The following is a 26,743-nucleotide window of genomic DNA, read 5'->3' on the forward strand; positions in this document are numbered from 1 at the left end:
AGGAGAGGTGAGATAGGAATAAAAAGAAGAGAATTGGGAATGAGAGAGAGAGAGAGAGAGAGAGAGAGAGAGAGAGAGAGAGAGAGAGAGAAGAGAGAGAGAGAGAGAGAGAGAGGTGTTGTTCATGGAACAGTCAAGAAACCTATGTCATCAGCAGGATGAATACAGAGAGGCTTGGAAAGACTTACATGAACTGATGCTGAGTGAAATGAGCAGAACCAGAGGATCACTATACACTTCACCAACAATGCTGTATGAAGATGTATTCTGATGGAAGTGGATATCTTTGACAAAGAGAAGATCTAATTCAGTTCTAATTGATCAATGATGGACAGAAGCAGCTACACCCAGAAAAGGAACACTGGGAAATGAGTGTAAACTGTGAGCATTTTTGTTTCCTTCCCAGGTTATTTTTTATCTTCTGAATCCAATCTTCCTGTGTAACAAGAAATTCAGTTCTGCACACATATATTGTATCTAGGATATACTATAATCTATTAACATGTATGGGACTACCTGCCATCTAGGGGAGGGGTGGAGGGAGGAAGGGAAAAGTCTGAACAGAAGTGAGTGAAAGAGATAATGTTGTAAAAAAAATTACCCAGGCATACATTCTCTCAATAAAAAGTTATAATTAAAGAAAAAAGAAACCTATGTCATTAGGTGAAAGAATATGTATTGAGAGCAAGGTAAAGAAGACTGGAGAGATAGAAAAGGGCCAGATGATGAAGAACTCTGACTGCCAAATAGGGGTTTTTAATATTTGATTCTGGATTTGATTGGGAGCTTCTGGAGTTTGCTAGGAAATTTGCTAGGAATCAGTTTTTATTTTTTTTTTCTTAGTTGACCAACCTCATCATTTTAAATCATCATCATCATCATCATTTAGCATTTATATAGTGCTTTAGCTCTTAAAAAGTACTTTATACATGTTAACTCATTTGAGTCTCACTATAATCCTGAGAGGTAGGTGCTATTATTTCCCAATTTCACAAATCAAGGAACCAAGACAGAGAATAATTTGATTTACCAAGGGGCACACAGTGAGTGACTGAGGATATACATAAATTCTTGTCTAAATCTACCTATCCATGTTTTCTTAGCCTAAAATCATTTATTCACGGTGGAGTTTCTCCTAATAAATAAACAATTGAAAGTACTAGAACAACTGAGGTAATCCGTGTTTATATTTCCATTAGAAATAGGATTTGGACAGTGCTTTTAGGTTTGCAAAGACACTTCACATGTATTATCCCATTAGATGTTCAAAAATGAACCTGGATAGACAATTTTGCTCTGTCATTTTACAGAGAAGGCAGCTGAATCTACCAGAGGTAAAATATTTTTCCAGCAGCCCACATGGAGTAAGTATGTGGGAAAGGCCTTGAATCAGGCTTTTCTAATGCTGAAGCATGAAAGTAAACTAAAAATGTAATGAATCTGCAGCTCTGTGGAAAGAAAGCTTATGTGTGATCTCAGAAGGAGCAAATGAATTAACAGATCTGGTTTGATTCTTTAATCATAGGGAACAAGACTGATCCTTTCATGGAACTTTGGCCCATTTTACCTTGTATTTCAAAACAGCATAAAGATAATTGAATAGTTTCTACCAATGTTCATCACAGATAATAAATAATTCAATCCAACAAAGATTTTGGGAGCACCTGTTATGTCTAGCTACTAGACCCTAAGAAGGAAGTCTCTATCCTCAAGAAATTCACAATTTATGAATTTATCCAATCCATAAGGATTTTCTTTGCTTAGTAGAGAAGACATATAGATCAATGTTAGTGATTTCTCTGGGTTGTTTTTATTAATCAGGAAACAGTTATTTCCCATGGTTTTGGTCATTTCTTTTTGTGAGAATGTTGTTTCTCTAAGTTCTTTGAGACCCTCACACTGGAACCACCTTCAGCACAAATCTGTACCGACAGTTTTATCTCTTATATAAGGTATATAACAAAACATATACAAAGATCTAAAACAATCAAAAAGAATGAATTTTTTGTTTTCTTTTAGAACTCAGTTTCATTTTCCTCCTTGAACATCCTTGGTATGCTTCTGCTCAGTAGGACATCTTGCCACAATTTCCTCAAACTGATTTTATTTTTCTTACCCAGTGTTGCTTACTGTAGCATTTTCTCTCTCTCTCTCTCTCTCTCTCCTCTCTCTCTCTCTCTCTCTCTCTCTCTCTCTCTCTCTCTCTCTCTCTCTCTCTCTCTCTCTCTCTCCCTCCCTCCCTCCCTGTGTGCCAAATCACTCATTTAGTGATGAAGGGATTTGGAGGGGGGGAGGCAATAAATTTTAAGTGGTCAAACTTTTAAATAAATGTTCATATTAAATGTCAAAGACATTTGTTCTCTATACCTCAATTAATCTTTTTAATTATGTCTTTAAATAGTTCTGAATTAAGTTTCAGCAGACACTTTTTTTTCTCATATCTTTATTTTTTCTCATTATTCTCTTTTTTTATTTACTAATTCTGATATTAGCTCTGATGAGTCAGTGCTTTGATTATACCCAGGGAGGCTGACTCAAGGATAACTCCTTCATGACTAATAAGTCTTCCCTTGACTATAAAAATATTACCTGTCTAATTCCTTAGGGTATCATTTGGGGCTCACCATGCCCAATGCCTACTAATTATTTTTTCTCCTAAGAAAATGCTCATGATGTAGAGTGTGAAGGTTCTGTTAAAGCTCTGTGTGACCTTTCCTATTCCTTCTCCCTGCACCATACTTTCTTATATATTTCTTCTCCTTTGAAATCAGTCAGTCAAAAACATTTATTAAATGTCTTCTATTTATATGATTCTGTGATGGGAAAAGTGTTGAGGATCCAAAGAAAACATAAAAGTCTTTTCCCTTGAAGATCTTCCGGCCTAATAGGAAAGACCCATGCAAATAACAAGGCACTAAGAAGATAGATGAAGCATAATTTAGAGAGAATCACAAAGGGAAGACCTTGAAATTAAGGGAGATTGGGAACATCTTAATGCAGAAGATGAGATTCTAGGTTTCAGTTGAAAGAAGCTAGGAAAACCCGAAGGTGGCGATAACTAGAGAGAGTAGCCCGGGTGTGAGAGGAAAGACCATTGGAAATTCATTGATCACAATTGGAATGCCATATTAGGAAAAGCAAGATGGCCAGTGTGAATGGATGTTATTGTATGTTGAGGTCAGTAAGATTTTTTTTTTTTTTTTTTTTTGAGTCTGGGGTTAAGTGACTTGCCCAGGGTCACACAGCTAGGAAGTGTTAAGTGTCTGAGACCCGATTTGAACTCGGGTCCTCCTGAATTCAGGGCTGGTGCTCTATCCACTGAGCCACCTAGCTGCCCCATGAGGTCAGTAAGATTTGACAAAAGTGGAAAGAAAGGGGAGGGGCTGGTTATGGAGGTTTTTAAAACTAAATAGAAGATTTCATATTGGATTTGGGAGATCATTGGGATCCACTGAACTTTTTTGAATAGGGAAGGGCATATTCACTTTAGAAAGATAGTTTAACAATCGAGTAGTGTAGCGGGCTAGAACTGAGCAGATGCATTTGGATAATTGAGCATGTGAGGCTAATCATTAATTAGACAATTCTCTATTGCCACGTGTTTGGAGGATGACCCTACTTAAGTATTCTGTGGTGGCTAGATTGGTGGGTGTGGACAAAGAAGAGGAAGTGAGATCAGTGGGTGGAGTAGGAGGAGGAGATTGATTCATTCTCCAGGTCAGGAGAGAGAGGAAGGAAGTGTGGGGATTGCTAGATCTAATCCCCTGACCTTGACCCCAACAGACCAAGAATAAAGACTTTTGCTTCTCCTGACTCCTGCTGATTCTAAGAGATCCAGGGTCACAACAGAGTAGAAAACAGGTTGAGAGAGGGGGAAAGGTAAAGTAGAGTAGTGTGCTAGATTAGGGGAGAAATGATGAAGGTTTCTACCAAAATAGTAGCAGTTTTCAAGAAGAAAAAGGGGCATATGTGAGACATGCCATAAAGGTAGAATTGAAAAGCCTTGGCAACAGACTGGTTATGAGGATGCCAGAAAGTTCAAGGTTAAAGCTTGTACCTGTTTGGTAAATCTGGAGGGCTGGGAGGATGATATTATCCTCCACAGTAATAGGGAAATTAAAAGAGAAGGTTTGGTGGCCATGCCAAGGATGATAAAGAGTTCTGGTTTGTTCATGTGCTTGAGGCAGCTGTTTATATATGTTAGCTCATTTGATTCTCACTGCCAATCTGGGAGATAGCTGCATTATTATCTTGATGTTAAAGATGTGAAAACTGAAGCAGAGAGAGAGGATAACTTACTTATGCAAATTCCCACAATTAAGAAGTAGTTGAGGCAAACTTGAACCATGTTCTAGATGTATAGATGCCAATTGGAAATACAAGACTGAAATCAGGAAAGAGGTTAGAGCTAGATTGATCTGAGAACAATCAGCAGAATCCATGGCAGCTGATAGGATCACCGAGGGAAATATTATCAGGATGAAGGGAAGGGGAGCCTGATACAGAGCTTTGAAGACCCCTCTGGTTAGTAGCTGCAACATAAGTGAAGATTCAATAAAGGAAGGACAGTGAGAAGAGCAGTTAGATATCAGGGAAAGAACTAGAAGAGAGCAGTGTCATGAAAATAGAGAAGTGATTATGAAGGAGAAGATGATTGATAAGTATCGAATGCAATGGAGAAGTCAAGAAAGATGAAAATGGAGGAAAAATCATTCTATTTGTCTATTAAATCATTGCTAACTTTTTTTTTATTCATTTTTCCAAATTATCCCCTCCCTCCCTCCATTCCCTCCCCCGATGGCAGGTAATCCCATACATTTTACATGTGCTACAATATAACCTAGATACAATATATGTGTGTAAATACCATTTTCTTGTTGCACATTAATTATTCATTGCTAACTTTTTAAAGAAAAATGGCAGTTGAATAATGACATTGGAAGCCCAGACTCTAAAGAGTTAAAAAGAAATGAGTCAGAGTAAAGAAAGTCAAGGAACTAACTGAAGTTAGCCTTCTCAAGAGTTGAGTAACAAAATGAAGGTAAAATATATGATGGTAGCCATTGGGAAAGTAGAAATAAAGTGAGAATTTCTTGAGAATGGAAAGGTAGGGGATGGATAGAGCTGGCACATGTGGACATCTCTAGATAGCAGGAAAGCAGTTCTTAGGCCAAAAGATAAATTAACATTAAAGATTTGTAAAAATAAGATCTACAGAGGCAGAGATCTGCCAGAAAAAAGACAGAATGAAATCAGACCATATGTGTAACTAGAAAATTAGGGTTAAGATTGCATTAGAAAGGAAAAAAAAAAGATTATCTTTTCATTTGAAATAGGAGTCAAGGAGGAGATAAAGTAGAAAGTTGAGCTTATTAAGTGAGGAGGGAAAGAGACAAAGCATTTGGCAAATAGTGTTATTGTTTTCGTATGAGGCCATTTTTCATTGAGAGGGGAGTGGGAGGGGAAGCCATGGGAGGTTCTAGGAGACAAAAAGCTTCCAAAGACCTTCTATTGTGTGTGTGAGAAAATGAGTCAATTAGGAAGATGCAAAATGATTGCCTTTTGGTTGTGAGAGCCCAGCTGCAATTATGTAAATAATGTATAATGTACATATGTCAATAAATAAATTTGGTAAGGACCAAGTCTCTAGCTTCATGATTTTTTCCTAAGTTGGATGATGATTTGATTTTTATAATTAAAGAATAAGAGCTATTTTCTGTAGACTTTTCCTCCTACTTTATCTTTAATAACTGGTTTTAATGTTTAAACAGCAATTATTTTCATGGTGACCTTTTTTTTTTCTTTGTAAATATGTATCATTAATATCACAATAAATGATGACTAAATAGCCAATTAAATAATGTTGCTTATTACCTCTAAGCCTGCAGCAAAACTGACTCACCAACTCCCTCTTATCATCTCTCCAAGGAATACCTGTGAGCCATCTTTCTGTTGGGTCAAAATGATTTTCTCCTGACTTTATTTATAGTAAGAATGCCAAGATAGATATGATTCACATCCATTTCCCAGCAACATTTGTCAACAAGTCATTTGTCAATGGACAGAGATCTCATATATAGTTACACTCAAATTAATGTTTATTGATGGTCTAGAAACTGTAAATCTTAAATCCCTCTACCTCATTTCTTGCTATTTAGCTATTATCATTGGAAAAAGGAGAAGGAGCTCTAAAAGAGTAATGTCCATTTGTTTCAGTTATTCCTTTTTTTTTTTTTTCTACTGCTTGCTGTGGCCAAAATAATTAATTACCATATTACTAAAATCAATATATTACTAAGTGTCTAGCCTATTCTCTGATGGACCTTTCTGCAATTAACTAGTTTTCTTTTTTCCTCTGAAAATATATTTTTATATTATTGGGGCAATAGTACAGTTATTTCCAGTTTGATAGAACCTGTTAAGCATTATAATAATAATATCATAATTATTATTAGCCCTAAGTCTTTAATTTTCTCCTTCCCTCCCCAGAGGTTGGGTTAAGTGACTTGCCCAGGGTCACACAGCTAGGAAGTGTTAAGTGTCTGAGATTAGATTTGAACTCTGGTCCTCCTGAATTCAGGGCTGGTGCTCTATCCACAGCGCCACCTAGCTGCCCCCCTAATTCTTTAATTCTCTAAAAATAGAGATGTGCTCAAGTCCTGAAAACTTAATGTAACAGTGAAATGAACACATTACATAGAGAGGAAAAATGTCACTGCCCAAATCTATCCAACTCTAGACTTCTTTGTTATTAAGTATAGTTCATTATTTTGGAGACAATTTCAATAGATAAGATTGGAGATGTTAGTTTAAAATACTTGAAAGATAGCCCACTTTCAGGTATCTGATATCATACTCCGAAGCCAAATGAGTTCAGAAACAGCAGGAAAAGTGGAACTGAATGATAAGATTTAGATTTCTCAGATGATTGGGTTATATCTTTAGAATGACAAGTTATGGATTTTTCCTATTGCCCCAAATGGAAAACTCAAATAAAATTTTGACTAAAGAAGACAGAAGCACATTTAGAACAAGAAACTCATCAAGTTCCTTGAAAAAGAATGAGGAGAATGACCCAGAGCCACAGTAGATGAGAAAGATGGATTTTCTACCTTGAGGTTTTGAATTTTGGATAAATCTTTAGACACAATTGTGAATGGAGTATCATTAGAATTTTCAGTATTCCCACTTCATCAAAAGCAAAAAGGATCATTAAGATATATACACTAAAATCTCCCCCATCCTGTCATTGTGTCAGTAAGAGAGGCTTAGCTACTGGGTAACAAATAACCTCTGAAAATTAGAACTGTGAGAAGTTCAAGCTTGATTTATGCAGCTCCTTCAAGGAACCAATTTTTCAGGTAAGAATTGCTATTCTTATTAGGTCTGTATACAATGATCTAAATGAAATATCATTAGAGAAGGAACTAATCCTTCATCTTCTCAAAAGTAGGTTACAATGAATCAAGTGATTGCTAGACTACAGTGCCAATGGAAATATCGGCAGGAAAAGAACTTGGCAGAGATTTTATTAGGTGAAATTATGACCCTAAATATCTGGTGGAAGTACAAGATCCTGCATGCCCTTTGAAAAGTAATGTATGTATTTCACAGCAGACTATCAAAATGAACAATAGGATAAATATGGATTATCTTGGAAGATGAGAAATAGACGAGAGAATGTTTCATTAGCTATAATTCCATAGATTTAGCTAAATACATAAATAACACTTATACAACATGGGACATGGTTTAAGACATTCTTACTGTGAATAGCTAAGAATACTGAAGAGCAACTGTGAATAGAGCCATGGCTTAGAAGTGGGAAGTTACCACTTCCATGAGTTCAAATCTGGACTCAGAAACCTATTAACTGTGCGATCCAGGCTTGTCACTTAATTGCTGTTTGTCACACTTTCCTCATCTATTAAATGAACTAAAAAAGGAAATCCCAAATACATCAGAAATAACTGAACAATAACAATGTAAACATGTGAAGGATCGATGATTTCCTGAATAAGGCAAATGCCCAACATAAAAACTCCCTTCACTGACAGAAATCATTGACTATTTTTAATATACACAAGGAGTCATCAGAGGTTCTTGTTGGAGTAATGGTGCAATGAAGTCATTTTCCCCAGAACAGAGTTAAGTGTAAGAAGTTGCATTTGATCTTAAATTTTCAAGATTCCAAAGCCAACCCTCTAATTTTACAATTCTGTATAAAATAGAACTAAAAATGAATCTTTCAAATCAAATCTTAGTAATTCAACTGGGGGTTAGGGTAACTAAAGACACCACCCATTTTTCCTGCAAAGTTAAAATCATAAAATTTTAGCTCCAAATACTTTTAGTTCCCATTGAAAATGTTAGCATGTCCTGACCTTGCTTTAAATGGAAAAATGGCCATCTCTTCTCAACATGCATTGGTCTACCAGGTCTCAGAGAGAGAACATACACAAAATGGCTTAATTGTTCAAGTCTGACCTAAAGAGTAAATAGCATTGGACAGCTAGTTGGTGCAGTGGAGTGGGAAAAGAACTACCCAGAGTTCAAATCTGGCCACAAACACTTAACATTTCCTAGCTGTGTGACTCCAATTGCTTCAGAAAAAAAAACAAAAACAAACAAACAAACAAACAAAAAAAACAAAAAAAAACATACAAAAAATAGTGTTTTCTGTGGGGAAATCCTTAAAAAAATCAGAGCCACAAAAACAATCATAGACTCATCCTGTGTAGGGTTTCAGAAATTATTCTGCCTAATATTTTCATTTGATAACTAAGAAAACAGATTCAGAAACACTAAGTGACTTGTTCAAAGTCATACAGTAGGTTTCAACTAAGGGGCTCTGGCTTAAACACTTGGACAAACCCTTGTTGGAAAGATGATCATAAGCATCTGTTTCTTGTCTGGGATGACTCCCATTATTGTCTTGCCTAGGGAAGTTTGTGAAGTCATTACAAAGAGATGTTGCATTTAATATTCAAGAAATAGTGACATTTCAGAAAAACAAGTTTGAATTCAAGATGATTATTCTATTAAATATAATATAATGATAGATATATAAATTGATAATTAAAATATTTTTAATTTGGGCAGCTGGGTGACAGTGGATAAAGAGCCAGGTCTGGAATCAGGACTTCAAATCTGGCCTCAGATACGTCCTCACTGTGGGTCCCTGAGCAAGTCACACACCTGTTTGCCTCAGTTTCCTCATTTGTAAAATGAGATGAAGAAAGAAATGACAAACCAACCACTTTAGTATCTTTGACAGGTAAGCCCCAAATGGGATCAGAAAGAGTTGGACACAACTGAACAATAACAATATTCCTAATTCAACCAATATTCCTGATATCCTTCAGCTGTTTAAAGATTTTTCAAATACCAAATTTTCTTGCAATAACAGTTTATTCTCATGCTTCATCTTAAGTTAATAGCTCTTGGAAAGCAACTCTCAAATTTTCCCAATTCAGATTCTAAAGGCCTTTGGTCCTTGCCATGTCTCCATTTGACTGTAAGTTCCTTGAGGCCAGAGTCCTCTTTGACTTTTCTTTTTATCATCAATAGTTAGTAGATTGCCTTGAACATAGTAGGTGCTTAATACATGTTTATTGACTGTATCCATTAATAAATAATTTCTGACCACAAATCAATTTTATATACTGGCTTCTACAAGGAAGTAGAAGATAAAAATCGATATTAGACATGACAATTCAGAAATACAAGACAGTATATCGACTGAGCAAACCACTGAACATGGTTTTCTTCTAACTACTTAATTGCTTAACAAAGCAAATTTCTTATCATTAGCATAATATAAAGCAAAGAATATTTAAATTCCTTCAGTGGTTTTACCAAGTCAATTCCACAGACTTAAATCATAAACTCTTTATGCCTTCATATTTATTTCAACTTTAGCATTTATGAAATGCCTATTATTTAACAACATAATGTTTGGTATAATAGAAATGACACTGGCTTGGAGGTCCAATTATTGCATATCTTTTGAAAAGTCTTTTATCCTTTTCAAGGTCTGGATCTCCTGTCAACTAGGAGGACTGAAGGCCCCTACCCACTTTAAATCCATAATCTTCATATAAAATAAAAAAACATAAATAAATAAAACATAATTGCTTTTCTCAAGTAGCCTTACAGTCCAGTGGAAGAGACTCTATTTTATTGGTAGACTTTCAGAATTTTAAGAAATAGCTAAAAAAAATAGCTATAACCGGCAATAATCCTTTAGGAACTGGCACAGGCTAGACGGATCCCCAGATAAAAAAGACCCATAATCCATCATCCAACCCAGACTGGAGTCTCTCACCTTGGGAAGACTTCTGGCAATACTTTCTTTGAGAAACCATGGATAATTCAATTCACAGGCAATCATCAAGCACTTACCATTTGCTTAATAATAGTAATGTGACAGGCATTGGGAATATAAAGTTAAAATATGTAAAGGAAAGTAGCCTCTGCCCTCAAGGAGTTGATAAACTTGAAGATAAAATATTGGAATAAAATGTTATTGAAGAAAAAATTAATTGAAAAGTGCTTAAAGAGGAGAAGAATATCAGAAATGGTGATGGAGTTAGGATAATACTTAGTTAGCAATTTCTCTATATATCATTATTTACTATAGTTAAGGTGCAAATAATAGCCATCTTAAATTCAGACCTGTTTTTTTCCCCAAAAAAATTACTATTTTTACAGCTTTTTGAATACATGACCTCCTCTTAGTAATGATCTCCCTAACATCTCTCAAGTAAAGAGATAACATGAAAGGGGAAGATTATCCAGTTCAGGACTCTAGCAACATTTTATTATTTTTAGTCTCATCTTTCCATATATTTTCAACTAAACAAAATCTAATTTAATATCCCAGTTGTGTGGATACATTCTGTAATACTACAGTGGCAGGTCCAGAATAACAAGCTTATACAAAAGTAGTAGTGATATAAAATATTTAAAAATTATGTTAAATATTAAAATGTTAGCCCAAAAAGATGAAGGGAAGAATTACAATCTATGCTATTGCTTTTCTCAGTTTTATCTGAGACTCTTGCAAAGGAAAATGGAGGGGGGGTAGGAACAGTTCATGGAAGAAAAGTGAAAGTCACAAATAAAAATAAGCCATTGGATTCTAAACATGTGATAAGTGAAACTCACTCATTGTCTATTCTTTTCCTCTTAACACCCACAGTAATGGGGATAACTAAAGAAAAAAAAATTCTTAGAAAGTGAATAGAGAAGCTTATTAACATTCCATTGCCTCTATAGACTCCTTTCCAGAGAAATGGTTTAATCATCACTTTTCTCCCAGATCCTTTTTTCCATCCAACCCACAACAATGTATCATTATTTCTCCATTACTGTAATATATTCAGATATTCCATTTCTTTTCGTATGACACACGCTACTTGAAATCTATCCATAATTCCTCCCTAAAACCAGAGCTCTATCAGAGAAAAATAAAAATATATCAACCTCAGGGGGCCAATAGTCACCATACTCCAAGCTGAGTTAGAGGCAACTGATAGACAAATGCTCTTAGAACTAAAAGTACTGGGCTTCAAGGGCAAAGGCCAAGGGGAAAACACAATTTAATGTCCTAGATAGATAGATAGATAGATAGATAGATAGATAGATAGATGGGTTCCCTCTTTCTTTTCACACTAAGGAGCAGATGGTTTCAAAGTAATGGATTATTTTTTTTATTGCATTCATTCATTCATTCATTAATGCACCTTACTTTGATAAAGGCCTCATGAAATTCTACTTTTTTGTTTTTTTTCTGGACAGGTGTAAAGGGCTGAAAATCTGAGTTGCACTGAGTCCAAGCACTTGAGGCTAATTGCCAATTGGACAATACCCTATTAACATGCTTGAAGAATGACCCTCCCAACTATTCTGTGCTGCCTGGATCTGTGGGTGGAGACAGAGAAGTGTGAAAGAGATCAGAGGATGGAGTAGGCTACCTGGATCATTCTTTAGTGGTGGAGAGAGAGAAAGGAAGTATGTATAGATTCCTAGATCTAATCCCCTGATGGTGATCCCAAAAGACCAAGAATAAAGACTTTTGCTTATCCTGACTCTGGCTGATTTTAAGATATCAAGGGTACTAACGCAGACATTAAAGACAGGAGAAATTATTGTATAAAAGTAAAATGATAAAGCTTATTGATAAACAGTATGTGAAGGTAGGCTTTTTTTTTTTAAGCTGGGCCATGGAGGATGAGTAGGAATTCGATCTACTGTGGGAAGAGAGAATTAGAAAGGGAATTCTAAATCAGGGGAAAAAAATACAAACAAAGGTAGTTTATAGAGCAATGAAAATGTGGATGATAAGACATTGAAATCCATTTTCGAGAATCACTGTTACTATTTATGACAGCTAAGAATATAGAGATTAAAAGGAAGTCTTTATGCCTTTTAGTCCTTGAGCTGGTTAAAAACACATTCAGTTACTACACAAATCAAACAGTGGCATGTTGATTTTTAAACTTAGTATAGGTGAAACTTGGGGAGAAGGGATTATACACATAATTCCCATTAATCAGAGTAAGTGTGATAAGCATCACCTAAAACCATATGTTCCCATGGTATTTCATGCCTCACGTCACTCATCAGGTGAAAATTGTTTAATTACAGACTTGAGGGACCTTGAAAATGAATGCATTTTGATAAAGGGATAGGTCTAGACAAGAACAAAATACAAAGATGGAAACAGAAGAGAACATGGAAATAAATTCTCTTTTTCAGTTTTATTTCATCTTTTATTTATTCTAGTAACCATGGCAAATAAGTGGTGTGCTTGCAAGGAAGAAGCTTCATAATCTTAGCCATTTGCACTCTGTGTTATCTTTTCATAAACGTCCAGGTTATGAACAGTTGAACCAAGCAAGAAATCAATATGTTAATTTGGTTAAAAAGTGGATCATTTGCTAATAAGTATTTCACAAAAGACATAGCATTATCAAATTCCAGCTTCTTTTGAGCGCAGTTCCCAGAGTCTCCCCATCTTTGGATTTCTGAAGGGAAAGTAACTCAGATCCTGAATCTTCCAACTCCCTCCTCAATTTATAGACAAGGAAAACAAGGGCCTAAGACATTCAGTCATTAGTTCAATGTTAATTTCCCAAGAAGAATGGAAGCTCCTTGAGGACAAAGACAATTGTCATTTTGGCTTTGGATCTTCAATGTACAGAGGAGTTCTTCCCAACTTAAAAGATCATTGAAATGGAATGAATCAATCTATAAACACAGGATGTGACTGACCCAACCCAAGCCTGAAAGTTCTGGGCCCCGCCCTCTCCAGTTTCAGCATCCTCCCAACTCTTATTTCTCAGGGTCTCAAATCTGGCAATCGGGTTTTCCTGTGGAACACATCTCTCCATCTCAATATCAGTCAATGATCAGAAAACCCTGAGTGTGTGTGTGTGTGTGTGTGTGTGTGTGTGTGTGTGTGTGTGCGTGTGTGTGTGTCTGTGTCTGAGATGGTCTCAGGCATGTGGTCAGTATTAATATTTATATGAATTACTTGATGATAAAGGTCAATGAAGACAGGAAGGAGGTTGCTTTCCTTGATTCTCCGATTCGAGGAGGAATGGCCAAAAGGAAGGAAAGGGGAGATGGTGAAGGGCAAATGTCTCCCTCCTTCAAAGGGAACTGCAGTCCTTATTTGTCTGGCATTGGGGGTATGCAGCAACTTTACACAGGTGGCCTAGGAGCCAAACCCTGCTTTAAGTTCTGCCCAAAACTGTATGACCCTGGACAAGTCCCTTCGCTAAGCCCTGACCCTCCCACTGCACTATAATTTGCAGCAGAGATACCATCTTGCCTGGGCCAAGAGGAAAGAGTTTCTCTGTAGGTTTTGTCACTTGTCAGGTAAAATCTGATAGATGTTTTTGTTTTCAAAAATATACCCATACCCCGATATGTCATTACACATTGAAAAAGAACCTCTTTTTTCAAGCTGGGAAAAAACAAAACAAAACAAAACAAAACAACAAACAAACAAACAAAAAAAAAAAAACTTCCCTAATGGTAAAGATGAATCAACAGTGATATACTAAGTAGGGGCTGAGCCAGGCATTGCCCTGGCACCGGGAATACATATAGGAGCAAAGTCTCCTGCCTTCAGTGAGCTTGCATTCTACTGGGCAAGATGGCAGCATGTGTATGGTTACACCTGTATCTATCTGCATTTGTGTTCATACATGTCCATGTGACAGATACAATCCACGTGCACATTTCAATCAATGTTTATTAAGCACCTGTTCAGTGCCAAAGCCATACAGAGAGAGGCAGACACAAAGACACAAAGACACAAAGAGGGGATTGGTCTTCCTTTCCTGGTCCCCCTGACCCCATATTAAAGGATGATTTTTTATTTTTTTTTTATTTTTATTTGTTTGTTTGAATGCTCATTTATTTATTTATATATATATATATATACATCCATTTATTTATTTATTTATTTATTTATTTATTTGTTTGTTTGTTCATTCATTCATTCATTCATTCATTCATTCATTCATCCATCCATTCATCCATCCATCCATCCATCCATCCATCCATATATTTATTTATTTACTTACTTATTTATTTATTTATTTATTTATTTATTTATTTATTTATTTATTTATTTATTTATTTATTTATTTATTTATTCATTCATTCATTCATTCATTCATTCATTCATTCATTCATCCATCCATCCATCCATCCATTTATTTATTTATTTATTTGTTCATTTATTTATTTATTTATTTATTCATTTATTTATTTATTTGTTTATTTATTTATTTATTTATTCATTCATTCATTCATTCATTTATTCATTTATTTATTTATTTATCTATCTATCTATCTATCTATCTATCTATCTATCTATCTATCTATTTATTTATTTTTTGGTGAGTGTAATGTCCTGTCATCTCTTAATTATAATCCTTCTCTGGGAGGAGGTTTCTTTTCTGTAAATCCTTTAATCCTTTTCTCTGTGACTAGGTTTCTTGGGAGGCTTCTGGAGCCTCCGACCAGAGTCAGAGACTTGAGAATGAAATCTGGACTCGGAATCTCCTAGAGTGTGGGCATCAGACTGCTCCAAGAGTGTGGGAAGTCTTTTCCTTGACCTTCACCAGACTTCTCCTTTTATCCTCCCAGAGAATGGGCTTGGGGGTATTCCAGGGGCTTGTGGGAACTATTTACAAAAGGTGTGAATCTTTGTCAAAATTTTTAAAAAGTAATTGTATAGAGAATGATCACAAAATAAAAAAAAAAAAAAAAACAAGCAAAATGCAAACTGAAATAGACATGGACAAAACCCAAGAGAGCTAGACTCCACACAGGTGTGGGGCAGCAGGAGGGGAGGGAGAATGGGCGGATGAGGCAGATCTATACAGTAAATGGTTTATGTTACAGATGACTGGCAGTTTAAAGAGTCTCTTCCCAGCACCCCTGCTGCTCCAGCCCAAAGAGGGCAAACCGAGGGAGAAGAGGAGAAGAGGAACATCCTCGTGGCGCATGCAGGGTCGGAAGCAGCAGGCTGGGCTTGCTCACATAAGTCCGCGTTGTTTCTTATATTCTTCTAAATTCAGAGATCTTTTTGGGGCACCACCCTTGGCTGGGGGAGCCTTTGAAGTGATGGCCAGTGTCTTTGATTCTGAACTGGGGATTTGCAAGTCGATGTTCACATCAAAATCATGCACTTTGAACAGGTCCTCTGAGAGGTCACTGGCTGACTTGTCCTTTTCTTGAGGCTTGTTCTTCTCCTTTGGAGCATCTGGTAATGCCCCCGAGCCATATTGTGCGTTCAGCTGAGCCACGATGGCAGCTTGAACAGCAGGGTCTCTGGAATTGGAGACAATAGTTGGTTTGCAGTGCCTCCTAATGAAGGGGTCCATCTGTTGATTTTTCATGTTGTGACTTTCAGCCACACGGGCTTTCTCAGCCTCAACAATGTTCCACTCCCGATTTCGTTGGTTGATGTAACTGATGGCAGAAATATTCTTTGTCCGTTGCCGATCTATGGCCTCTGCCCTTTTCTCCAATTCATTCAGTTGATCTTGGATTTGTTTCGCTTTGCCTTGGTCTCCCAAATCTTCTGCCATGGCTTTCTCCTTCAGAAGCTGCGTTTTTTTCATGGCATAGTTGGGTGGAGCTTTTCTGAATCTCTCTTTCTCTTTTACAATCTCTTCGATGTCCCGATCACTGAATTTATAATTCAAAGCGTCTTTAATGGACGCTTCCTTCTCGTTGATTTCATCCAAGGTAGGGAGCTGCAGGCCAGCAGAAAACATCGCTTCTTTCCATTTCCTAAATTCACTTTCTGTGAACTCTTGGTTTGAGACAAACTCCAAGCGGAATACTCGCTGGTCATTGCCATGCCTCAACTGCAATCCTTTATTTGTCCTAGTGCCACCCAACTGATAAACCTTGGCTGTTTCTACCACGCCGGTGATTTCAGCAACCCGATAGACAGGTTTACTGTTGTGGTTCCCAATGCCAATCCGCACAAAACATCCTGTGACTGTCTTAGCAAAGAACGGCATGTGACACCACTGTTCCAGCTTGTGCCGGGATAACCGCGCTCGGTTCAACTCTTCAGGCAGAGAAACTGGCTGGGATTTTGGAGGAACCTCTTCCTTTTCCTCTTCTTCATCAGATGATGTCATCCTAGATGAACCATCTGTCTTCTCACTGGACTTATCGTCATCAGAGTAAACTTCACTAGTTTTCAATGATTGTTTTTTGGCAAGCACCTCAATTGTTCTCTTCTTCCGTTTTTCTCTCTCTGCTTTCAGTTCTTCCATGGCTTGAGATTTTTTGTCTAGTTTTTCATTCTGCTTGGAATGCCGCTCCTTATTATGGGACATGACCTGGGACTCTTGATTCTGTGTAAGTTTTTTCTTCTCTTGTTCTTCTTCTTGTTTTTCCTTTTTTTCTTTCTTCTTGGCTGTTTTTAATTTCTTCTTAATTTCAAACCTTCTCTTCAGCACCTCTCTCTTTTCTATCCTGTTAAACAATTCCTGCTCTCTCTCCTTCTCTGTCATTTGTTCTAAACGGGCCCTATCTTCTTCATCTCCCATGAGGTCTTCTCCATATCCATCATGGAATTCCTCATCCTCAGAAGAAGAATCTGAATCTGAGCTGCAGGAGGAACTGTTACTGTCGGTGGAGGAGGAACTGTTACTGTCGGTGGAGGAGGAACTGGTACTGTCGGTGGAGGAGGAACTGGTACTGTCGGTGGAGGAGGAACTGGTACTGTCGGAGTCAGACACTTCACCTTCTTCAGCGCCTGAACTCTCAGCTGAGCTGTCTTTGTCAGAGCTACCTGCGGAAGCAGCTTTGTCTGTCTGTTTTTTCCTGGTTCCCTTCTTCTCTATCTTCCCAGTTTTTCGTGTTTTCTTATTTTTTGAACCTCCAACTGTGCACTCATCATCACTGTCTGATGTTTCAGAGTCCGAAGCAGCTGCAGGCTGACTAACAGGTTGCTCCTTCTCCTCGGAGTCACTACGTTTCCGTTTGGCTAGGGACAAGAGCTCCTGATCCAGGTTCTCGTCACTGCTGCTGTCCTCCATGTCCGAGTGGATCACAACGCAACTTTTCCGCTTCTTGCCCATGGTGGCACTCCGGCTCCCGCACCAGATGCAACTGTCCGGACTCCCCTCTTGCCCACCAGCCAGTGGGACCGCCACAGCCGCCGCCTCCCGCCGCTGGACTCACACAAAGGCGACGAGGCACACCAAAATGTAATGTCCTTCTCTGGGAGGAGGCTTCTTTTCTGTGTGAATCCTTTTCTCTGGGCGCAGGTTTCTTGAGAGGCTTCTGGAGGCTCCAGCCAGAGCCAAGGTAGACGTGAGAATGGAATCTTGGAATCTGACTCTCCTAGAGTGGGGGAATCAGACTCTGCTCCAAGAGTGGGAGAAGTCTTCTCCTTCACCTTCAGCAGACTGACTCTTTCGAGACTGTCTTCTCCTTTTATACTCCCAGAGAATGGGCGTGTGAGAATTACAGCCAATGAACTTGCTCCTTTTAAAGGTGTATACTCCCTTTCAAAGGTGTAAACTCCCTTTCAAAGGTGTAAACTCCTTTCAAAGGTGTAAACTCCCTTTCAAAGGTGTAAACTCCCTTTCAAAGGTGTAAACTGCCTTTCAGAAGTCTAAAGGTGTAAACTCCCTTTCAAAGGTGTAAACTCCCTTTCAGAAGTCTAAAGGTGTAAACTCCTTTTAAAGGTGTGAACTAAAGATGTGAACCCTGAGCTGGAGAATTGTTAAGTACGTATTTAGCACCTTGTAAGAACCTGTGTGTGTGTGTGTGTGTGTGTGTGTGTGTGTGTGTGTGTGTGTGTGTGTTTTCCATATCACCAGCTGTCCTTGGGGTCAGCAAACCCCTAAGTGGCAGCAGGGGTGAGCTGGATAAAACTCCATCTCTCAATGCCCGGCAACTTTCTAAGTCTCTCATTTTCAGAGGCTCAGAGCTCATGGGCTGCAAGGGCCCTGGACTCCCTCTAGTTCCAGTCTCTCCTTTCTACAGAGAAGGAAACCGGGGCTCAGAGGCATGGGTCGGCTTGCCGGTGCGCATCCCTAAGGGCACTCAGGCACAAACGTACAATTTTGCAGGCTCACAGAGGAACCAAGGGACACTTTCTCAGGATTCCATAGATAGTAAATATGGGAGACAGGATTCGAATGCAGTTCCTACGGCTCTAATGCTCTTTAAGCCATTCCTCTCCCAGCTCCCCAACTGGAAACTCCAGTCTTCAAACTCCAGTCTTTGCCCCGGGGTTTAGCCAGCCGGCCCTACTCTTCCCGGGGCGATGTTTGCGGGCAGAGAAGTTGCTAAACTGAGAATTCCCTGTGCACAAACCTACCCATGAGTCATCGCAATGTATACGCTTGTGTGGGTACGTGGCAGTCACTGCCAGGTGGATCTGTCAGCCTTCCCTAGCTCACAGCCTCCTCTCTACTTATGTGTGTACACAGTACGTGAGTATTTTATACATATACATGTGTACACAGTATGTGCATATTTATAAGTATATATGTATTCTTTCCATATATGTATGTATATGTATGCATGTATCTGAGCATGTATGCATACACATAACAATGTGCTGGGCGCTCAAAATGCCTGTTGTGCACATGTAGAGCACACAGGCAGACATATTGTGCATTTATATGTACACGTAAATGTTTTTAATATCCCACGTTCCCATTGGACTTTCAGATTTGCAAACTGTTTTCCATGTTGCTCTGTTTGATGCCCCTAAGCACCCTGGGAGGTTTTACAATTTTACAGGCTCACAGAGGAACCAAGGGAGACTTTCTCAGGATCCAGAGATAGTAAATATGGGAGACACGATTTGAATGCCCTTTAAGCCATCCCTCTCCCAGCTCCCCAGCTGGAAGCCAGAGGTCCCTAAAGGATTTTATTATCAGGAAGTTTCAGGTTTTTCTTACAAGGACCATTTCATCCCATAGGTCATCACCTTTCATGCAGAAATTTCCAAATGACTCATGTCCCTGCAGAAGAAATCCAGGCTGCACCTTGGGGACAGTGACAAGCAATCCTTCTCTTCATTGTACTTCTGATTTTTAAATTTCTTTTTACTTCTTTACTTTACTTCTGATTCATGGAAATTGTTCCTTAGAAATCCCTTGTGTCCTGTGTCTTTGACTATGTGTCTCCCCCACCCTCCTTAAGAGGACCGCTATAATCCCCCTTCCCCAACCTCTCTGAAGCAAATGTTCATCTGGGCAGGATGCCTTCCACTTTTTAGGTCCCAGGTTCAGTAATTTGTTAGTCAAAGAAAGTCAATTCACCTGAGGAAGGGGAGGAGATAAAACAGACCCCCCTTGCTGAGTGAAACGAGCAGAACCAGAAGATCATCATACACTTCAACAATGATACTGTACGAGGATGTATGCTGATGGAAGTGGATTTCTTCAACATAGAGAAGAGCTAATCCAATTCCAATTGATTAATGATGGAAAGAACCAGCTACATCCAGAAAAGGAACAATGGGAAATGAATGTAAACTGTTATTTTTACCTTCTGAATCCAATTCTTCCTGTGCAACAAAAAATTCGGTTCTACACACATATATTGTATCTAAATTATACTGTAATATATTTAACATATATAAGACTGCTTGCCATCTGGGGGAGGGGTTTGGGGGAGGAAGGGAAAAAATCTGAATAGAAGTAAGTGCAAGGGATAATGTTGTAAAAAATTACCCATGCATATGTACTGTCAAAAAATGTTATAATTATAAAATAAAATAAAAATTAAAAAAAAAAAAAAACAAAAAAAAAAAAAACGGATTCCCCCCTTTTTGAAACTTTCCGTTATGGATGTTTCTGGGCCAATCGGAATAAATATTTTTATTTATCGGTCAGCTATGTTGAAATCCTTCAGCACCTAAAGAAACAAAGCAGGCAGCCCCATGGCCAGAGGCTCAGCCAGGGCAGAGGCCCTGGCCTGGCGTCCCCAGGAAGCAGAGAAGGGGGAGCAGAAAGATGGAACAGCTGGTCACCATGGAGATGGAGGAGGCAGGCTCTGATGCTGCCCAGAGGACAAAGCCACAAATCTGCGGAAGCTTTGCATGATGGTTCTCTCCCTTTCCTGGTCTGACTTTCCAGGAAGAGGGATTGAGGGGATACCAGACAAACAGCGGGTGAGCAGGTAGTCGGGAAAAGACCGAGCCAGTTATTTGGATTAAATACCAGGTATTTTAAACTACCTATTCCAGGTAAACAGGAGTTTAAATCCAGGACATCAGGAGGCAAGGCAGAGGATTTCAGTGAGACAAAAAAGGCCCGTTGAGGGAAGGGGGTCCAGAGGAAAGGCTAAAATGGGGGTTGGGGTAAAGACTGCTGAGAATGGAGTGAACCTGGACACAAGGCCCTCCTGACAGCTGCAAGGATGAACATCATGGTCCTGCCTTCAAGGAGCTTCTCATCTAAAAGCCAGAGACGGTGCCCCAAGCTTCCACATGCAGGGCACCAAGTCAGAGGGTCAGCCAGAACTTAGTGAGGTCACCCCACTCATTGATGATCTCTCAGATATCCAGGCTGTGTCAGAAGGAGGATTCAAACTCAGGTCTCATAGGCCCAGCTCTTAAACCAGTACCAAACTCCCTCCTCCTAATCTAAGAGGAAGTCTGAGATCAGAGGAAATTTAGGGGTAAAAGACAGATTCTTAGATCAGGAAAGGACCTGTGCATTGCCTTCCATAGCCACCCAAGCATCCATTCCACAGAAGCCTGGACTGGTCTGATGCCCTGAGGCAGCCACTCCAGTTTAGGAAAGTGCCCACTGCCAAGAAACAGTCATTTCTTCAAATCTAATTTTTTTTTCTTTTTGGGGAAGATTTCAAGCCATTAATCTCTCACCACAAGCAGAGCAACTCCATAGCACAGTGCCCACAATACCCAAAGAACCCTCTTCCCAGATGTGTCCCCATGTTCATCAGGATGATGGGCAGCCTTCCCCATTCTGATGGAACTTCTCTATCACTTCACAGGACTCCATGCTGCTAAAATATGGCGCTTTCTCCAGACCCAATGCTTCAGATAGGCTCTATCTGGGTCTTAGAGGCCCATTACTGCCAGAAATGGGCTGGAATTAGTTCCTAACCTCTGGGAAGCCGATTGTTAAATTTTCAGTGTGACTTAACACCTTGAAAATGGAAAGCACCATCAATCGGGACTTGGTTTATTGTTTTATTCATATATCTAAAATCAAGAAAATGATCGAAAATGTTTCCAATAAGGTTTTAACTAAAAAGGCTTTCCTGTGTTTTTGGTTAGCCAGTTATTAAATATTTAAGCAGTCTTCCTACGTCTGCATAGGATGTCTGTTTAAAGCAACACACAATAACAAGGGCTTTCTTCACTGTCACAGTCACACTGAATGATTGAATCTGCCCTACATTAAACCTCCCTTTGCCCCGATCCTATTCCAATAAAATTCTCTAGCTGTCCCTCATCTCTCTGTTTCATTTGGAAATAGAAATGCTCCTGTTCTGAAAGTAAAATCAGGATTGTTTAATTTTAATATTTTTCTCATCATTGCTTTATTTAATAATAGCCTGTTATGATTTCACTGTTATAAGGAATTATTAGGAAAACTTCTATATGAAGGCATCTCCACAAGTATTCTGCAGGTAGAGAGGCTTCCAGTAAGCTAAGTGGTATTACAAAGTAGACTGCGGATAATTGTTGTTGAGAAATCAATTACTTGTTGGATGAGAATATAAACTGTTTCATTTTTCTCTGCTGAGTATGGACTCTGGTACACAGCAAGTGCCTAATTAATAATTTGTTTCATACTATATTGGACAAATTTTGTATTGGATTAAAATATAGTTAAAGAAGATTTTGTTGTAAAGGGCTAGAACTGAGCAATGCACTTGGATGATGAAGCACGTGAGACTAATTGCCAATTGGATGGTTCCCTATTAACTTGTTTAAGGTTGACCCTCCCCAGCTGTTCTGTGCTGACTTGATTGGTGAGACAAAGAGAGGGAAGTGACTTGTGTGGGAGGAGCAAGAGAAACTTGGGTGGTGGAACTCACGCTCACTTGCACTCGTGACCTGGCGTTGAAAGCGACTAAAGATCTAGAATAAAGACGGTTAGTGATCCTGACTCCTGCTGATTTCTGGAAAGATAGAGTTCCAGCATTTTGTTGCATAGGACTAAATATTATTTATAAATTTCTTAGTTAAGCAGTTAATAGGGAAAGTAAAAAATAGATTTTAAGAGTTAGGTTTAAAGGACTGATTTTTTTTTGCATGAGTTGTTCAGTAAATACTTGAGGTTAATGATTTTGCTGAGGTCACAATTAGTGTAACTTGTTTCTCTCTCTCTCTCTCTCTCTCTCTCTCTCTCTCTCTCTCTCTCTCTCTCTGTATGTGTGTGTGTCTCTCTGTCTCTCTGTCTCTCTCTTTATCTCTCTCTCTCTCTCTCTGAATATATATATATATATATATATATATATATATATATATATATATATATATATATATATATATATATATATATATATATATATATATATGACCATATTGCCTCTAAAGACTCATTTTATGAGTCATAAAGTTGAGTTTGATACTAATGCAATGAATTCCCTTAAAGATACCATTCAAAGGACTTGTTATTTGAATACCAGCAATATGCACAAAACAGGTACTCCTTAAATACTTGAACTCAATTGAAAATTCTTTGAGTTGTGAATAAGCACTCATTTTTGATGTTTTGAGAGTTGTTTTTTTTTTTTTTTTTAATCTGAAGACTTAAGCTAATTGTTTGGCCAGCACTGAGACTGCACCTAACACAGTAGAGTGCTATAGATGAAAAAAATAATAATAATGCTCAGAGCATATCTCTAAGGCCTAAAAGAAAACTGTTACTTGGTCTATGTTTATTGAAGAAGGTGTGAACCCTCTTCTATGACATGTAGCATCTTCTCCATTATCACACCCTATTCTTATTTTAACTGAATTCTTACTAGCTCTCCTCAACTCAGTGCTTACAAGCAAAGCTCTAAGAATGAGGGAATTGGAAAGATGGTTGAAGAAGTTTTGGAAAGGGAATCAGGGATCCCCAAGAGCCAGTCTGATTTCTCCGCAATGCTACAATAACTTCATGGTTTTTTTTTTTTTTTTTTTTTTTTTTTTTTTTTGCATAATCACAAAACAAGTAAAGGAAGAGGATTTTTAGGAAGTAGTTTTCCTTTATTTATGCAAACTTTTGGAAGAGACATTTCCAAAACACTTTGTGGACAAGTTGGAGGTGTTTAAATTAGCTAAAAGGAATGGATTCAGAAAGAATTGGTTAAGAGGACTCTAGGTTCACTTGTGAGTGAATCAATGCAAATGTGACAAGAGGCCTCTGATGGGGATCTTGTCTTTGGTTCTGAGATGTTGAACAGTTTTATCAATGACTTGGAAAAATGGAAAAATGCATAATCAGCTTTTCAGATGACGCAATGCTGTGAGGGATACTGACAAAGGCAGGACCCACAAGGACTTTGAGAAGCCAGAGCAATGGACAGAAGCAAACAAGATCCCATTCAGAAGGGTAATTGTTTAGTCTAATATTTCTGAAAGCCCAAATGGAAGGGCATGGTTAGACAGCCATTTTCTGAAAGGGACTGCTGAGTTCAATATCAGTTAGCAATGGGAATGAGAGTTTTTTTAAAAGGGATTTGAAGCTAAATTGATAAGAGGTAGATGCCATGAATGGTGAGGTGGGTCCCACTATGTTCAGCCCTCATCAGATGGATCTCTAGATTCAGTTCTGGCAGACCTGGTTTAAAAAGAAAACTGATAAGATGAAGAATATCAGGAGAATCCAAACAGATCATGTTTGTTCTTGACTCCATGCTTCATGAGAATTAGAAGCAATTAGATATTTTCATCTTCAGGAAAAGGAGACTTGGAGGGGACATGAAAGTTATGTTCAAGTATTTCAATACACTCTATAGAGGGATTATACTTAATTCTTTGAATTCTAAAGGACCTAAATGGAAGTTTCAAAGAAGAACATTTAGGATGGATGTCATAAGAGAGGAGAGAGAGAGAGAGAGGAGGAGAGGAGAGAGAGAGAGAGAGATGAGAGAGAGAGAGAGAGCGAGAGATGAGAGAGAGAGAGAGAGAGATGGAGAGAGAGCGAGAGAGAGAGAGGAGAGAGAGAGAGAGACGAGAGGGAGAGACAGAGAGAGAGAGAGAGAGAGAGAGAGAGAGACCGAGAGAGGAGAGAGAGACTAGAGAAAGAGAGAGAGAGAGAGAGAAGAAGCAGAGAGAAAGAGAGAGAGAAGAGGAGGAGAGAGAGAGGAGAAGAGAAGAGAGGAGGAGAGAGAGAGAGAGAGACGAGAGAGAGAGAGAGACAGAGAGAGAGACAGAGAGAGAGGAGAGAGAGAGACAGAGAGGAGAGAGAGAGAGAGAGAGGAAACAGAGAAGAGAGAGAGAGAGAGAGAGAGAGAGAGAAGAGAAGAGACTGAGACAGAGAGAGAGACAGAGAGAGAGAGAGACAGAGAGAGAGAGAGAGAGAGAGAGAGAGAACAGGAGAGAGAGAGAGAGAGAGAGAAGAGATGAGAGAGAGAGAGAGAGAGAGAGAGAGACAAGAGATAACATAAATACATAGAGACCCAGAGAAAGAGGCAGAGACAAGAGACAGAAAGAGGTAATGGAGATAGAGAAACAAATAATTCCAAACCCAACTGGCTTCCTGGAGACATAGTAAGCTGCCCATAATTTTCTTCAAGAAGAGTGTGTCTAGATGATCACTCTTCAGATCTGCTTTATGGAAGGATCGGTTTGTGTATGGGTTACACAGCCTCTAAGGTCTCATCCAAACACTCAAATCTGGGGGGGTCGATCTGTGATGGACGTGGATAAAGCCTAAGTAGGTGTCCAAACTCAAAGAAAACTCAAGACTAACTGAGTCCAACTGGTTTGGTTAAGGAATTGAAGGTTAAGAAAAATCAAGAAGAAATTCTAAGGTCAACATGAAGTAAGATAGATTTGAATCCAGTCTCCCTGACTCCAAGGAAAGTCAGAAGATGTTTCACTTTAACATGCTGACAAAGTGACATGTTCCCCAAGTCTGAGGATGACATCTTTATGTACCAGCCAGAACAATAAGGACTAGAGGTAATAATATCTCTATTATTGTTGTGAGGGGTGTTGACCCCCACTGTAGGATCTAACTACAATTTCTCATCTAAAAACTCTAAATTGGATGATCTACAAAGTCCCTCCCAGCTCTGAAATCCTGTGACTATATGATAATCATTTCTAAAGGCTAACACTAAAATAGCCGACATGGTTAACACTCTTTGTGACCCCAGATGAGATCCGTGTGTGATCTACAGGAGATCTGTGACAACATTAAAATTAAGACGAGACATGAGCATGCAGCTACATCAGTACTTATATCAACACCTCCAAATTAAACTGTCTCGAAAAGTGTTTGGTTTGATTTTTCCCCCTCAATTATTGTTATTTACTGGGGCATCATTTGCATAGTCCTGATAAACCTTCCAATTTTCACAGCCCTGGAAGAACTTAATAAAACACTATCAGTGATCATGATAAGAGAAATACTAATTGAAAATATGTTTTAATAAGTGACACATTAAAGAAGAATTCATTCCCAACTTGGCTTTGTGATACCTCTGATGACATATTTATCTGAGTTTATTGCCAGGGGTGTGAAAAACTCAAGTAGTTGTCTGAACTTTTAGCTCTGCAAGCGAGAGAGGGGAATATCTAGGCATGGAATGCAATCTGGGGCTCCATTCCATCTGGCTAGCTTGCTAGTCTATTACTGAAACTTGTTAATCACAGATTAAATAGAGAGAAAAATCAGGGAACGTTCATTCTCCCAAAACAGAATATATATTCTGCAGTCTTAGGAGTATAGATTTTGCTCTGGAAAGGATCACTGAAGCCATATGGAGGGAAACTGAGTTTCTGTTAACATTAAATAACACACCAAGGTCATACCAGTAGTACAGGGGTAGGTTTTGAACTTGGTCTATTGACCTCAGAACTAAAGCTTTTCCTATTTGGGGGCGGTTTTATAGATAGTCAGTTATGGATAGATTATTAAATAGAAAACACAGTAAGTGCTTAATTAAATGCATGTTTGCTTCTTTGTTTCTGGATATTCAAGTACATCCTGTCTGTAACTAAAACACATTGCTTGTGAGCAAATTTGTTCTGTTTTTC

General features: G+C 38.5%; 2 protein-coding genes across 2 annotated transcripts in view; both read right to left on the reverse strand.

Moving 5' to 3' along the window:
- The window catches only part of NEGR1 (neuronal growth regulator 1), a 1,167,619-nt gene that overhangs the window by 926,253 nt on the left and 214,623 nt on the right, over window positions 1–26,743 (reverse strand). The gene's annotated exons all lie outside the window — the stretch shown is intronic.
- On the reverse strand, window positions 14,858–19,856 carry LOC141541485 (RNA polymerase-associated protein RTF1 homolog). The gene has a single exon (XM_074265585.1). It carries the CDS (start codon window positions 17,625–17,627, stop codon window positions 15,561–15,563), a length of 2,067 nt encoding a protein of 688 aa, XP_074121686.1. The 5' UTR covers window positions 17,628–19,856; the 3' UTR covers window positions 14,858–15,560.

Source organism: Sminthopsis crassicaudata, chromosome 4, assembly GCF_048593235.1.
Source record: "Sminthopsis crassicaudata isolate SCR6 chromosome 4, ASM4859323v1, whole genome shotgun sequence".
Taxonomy (NCBI): domain Eukaryota; kingdom Metazoa; phylum Chordata; class Mammalia; order Dasyuromorphia; family Dasyuridae; genus Sminthopsis; species Sminthopsis crassicaudata.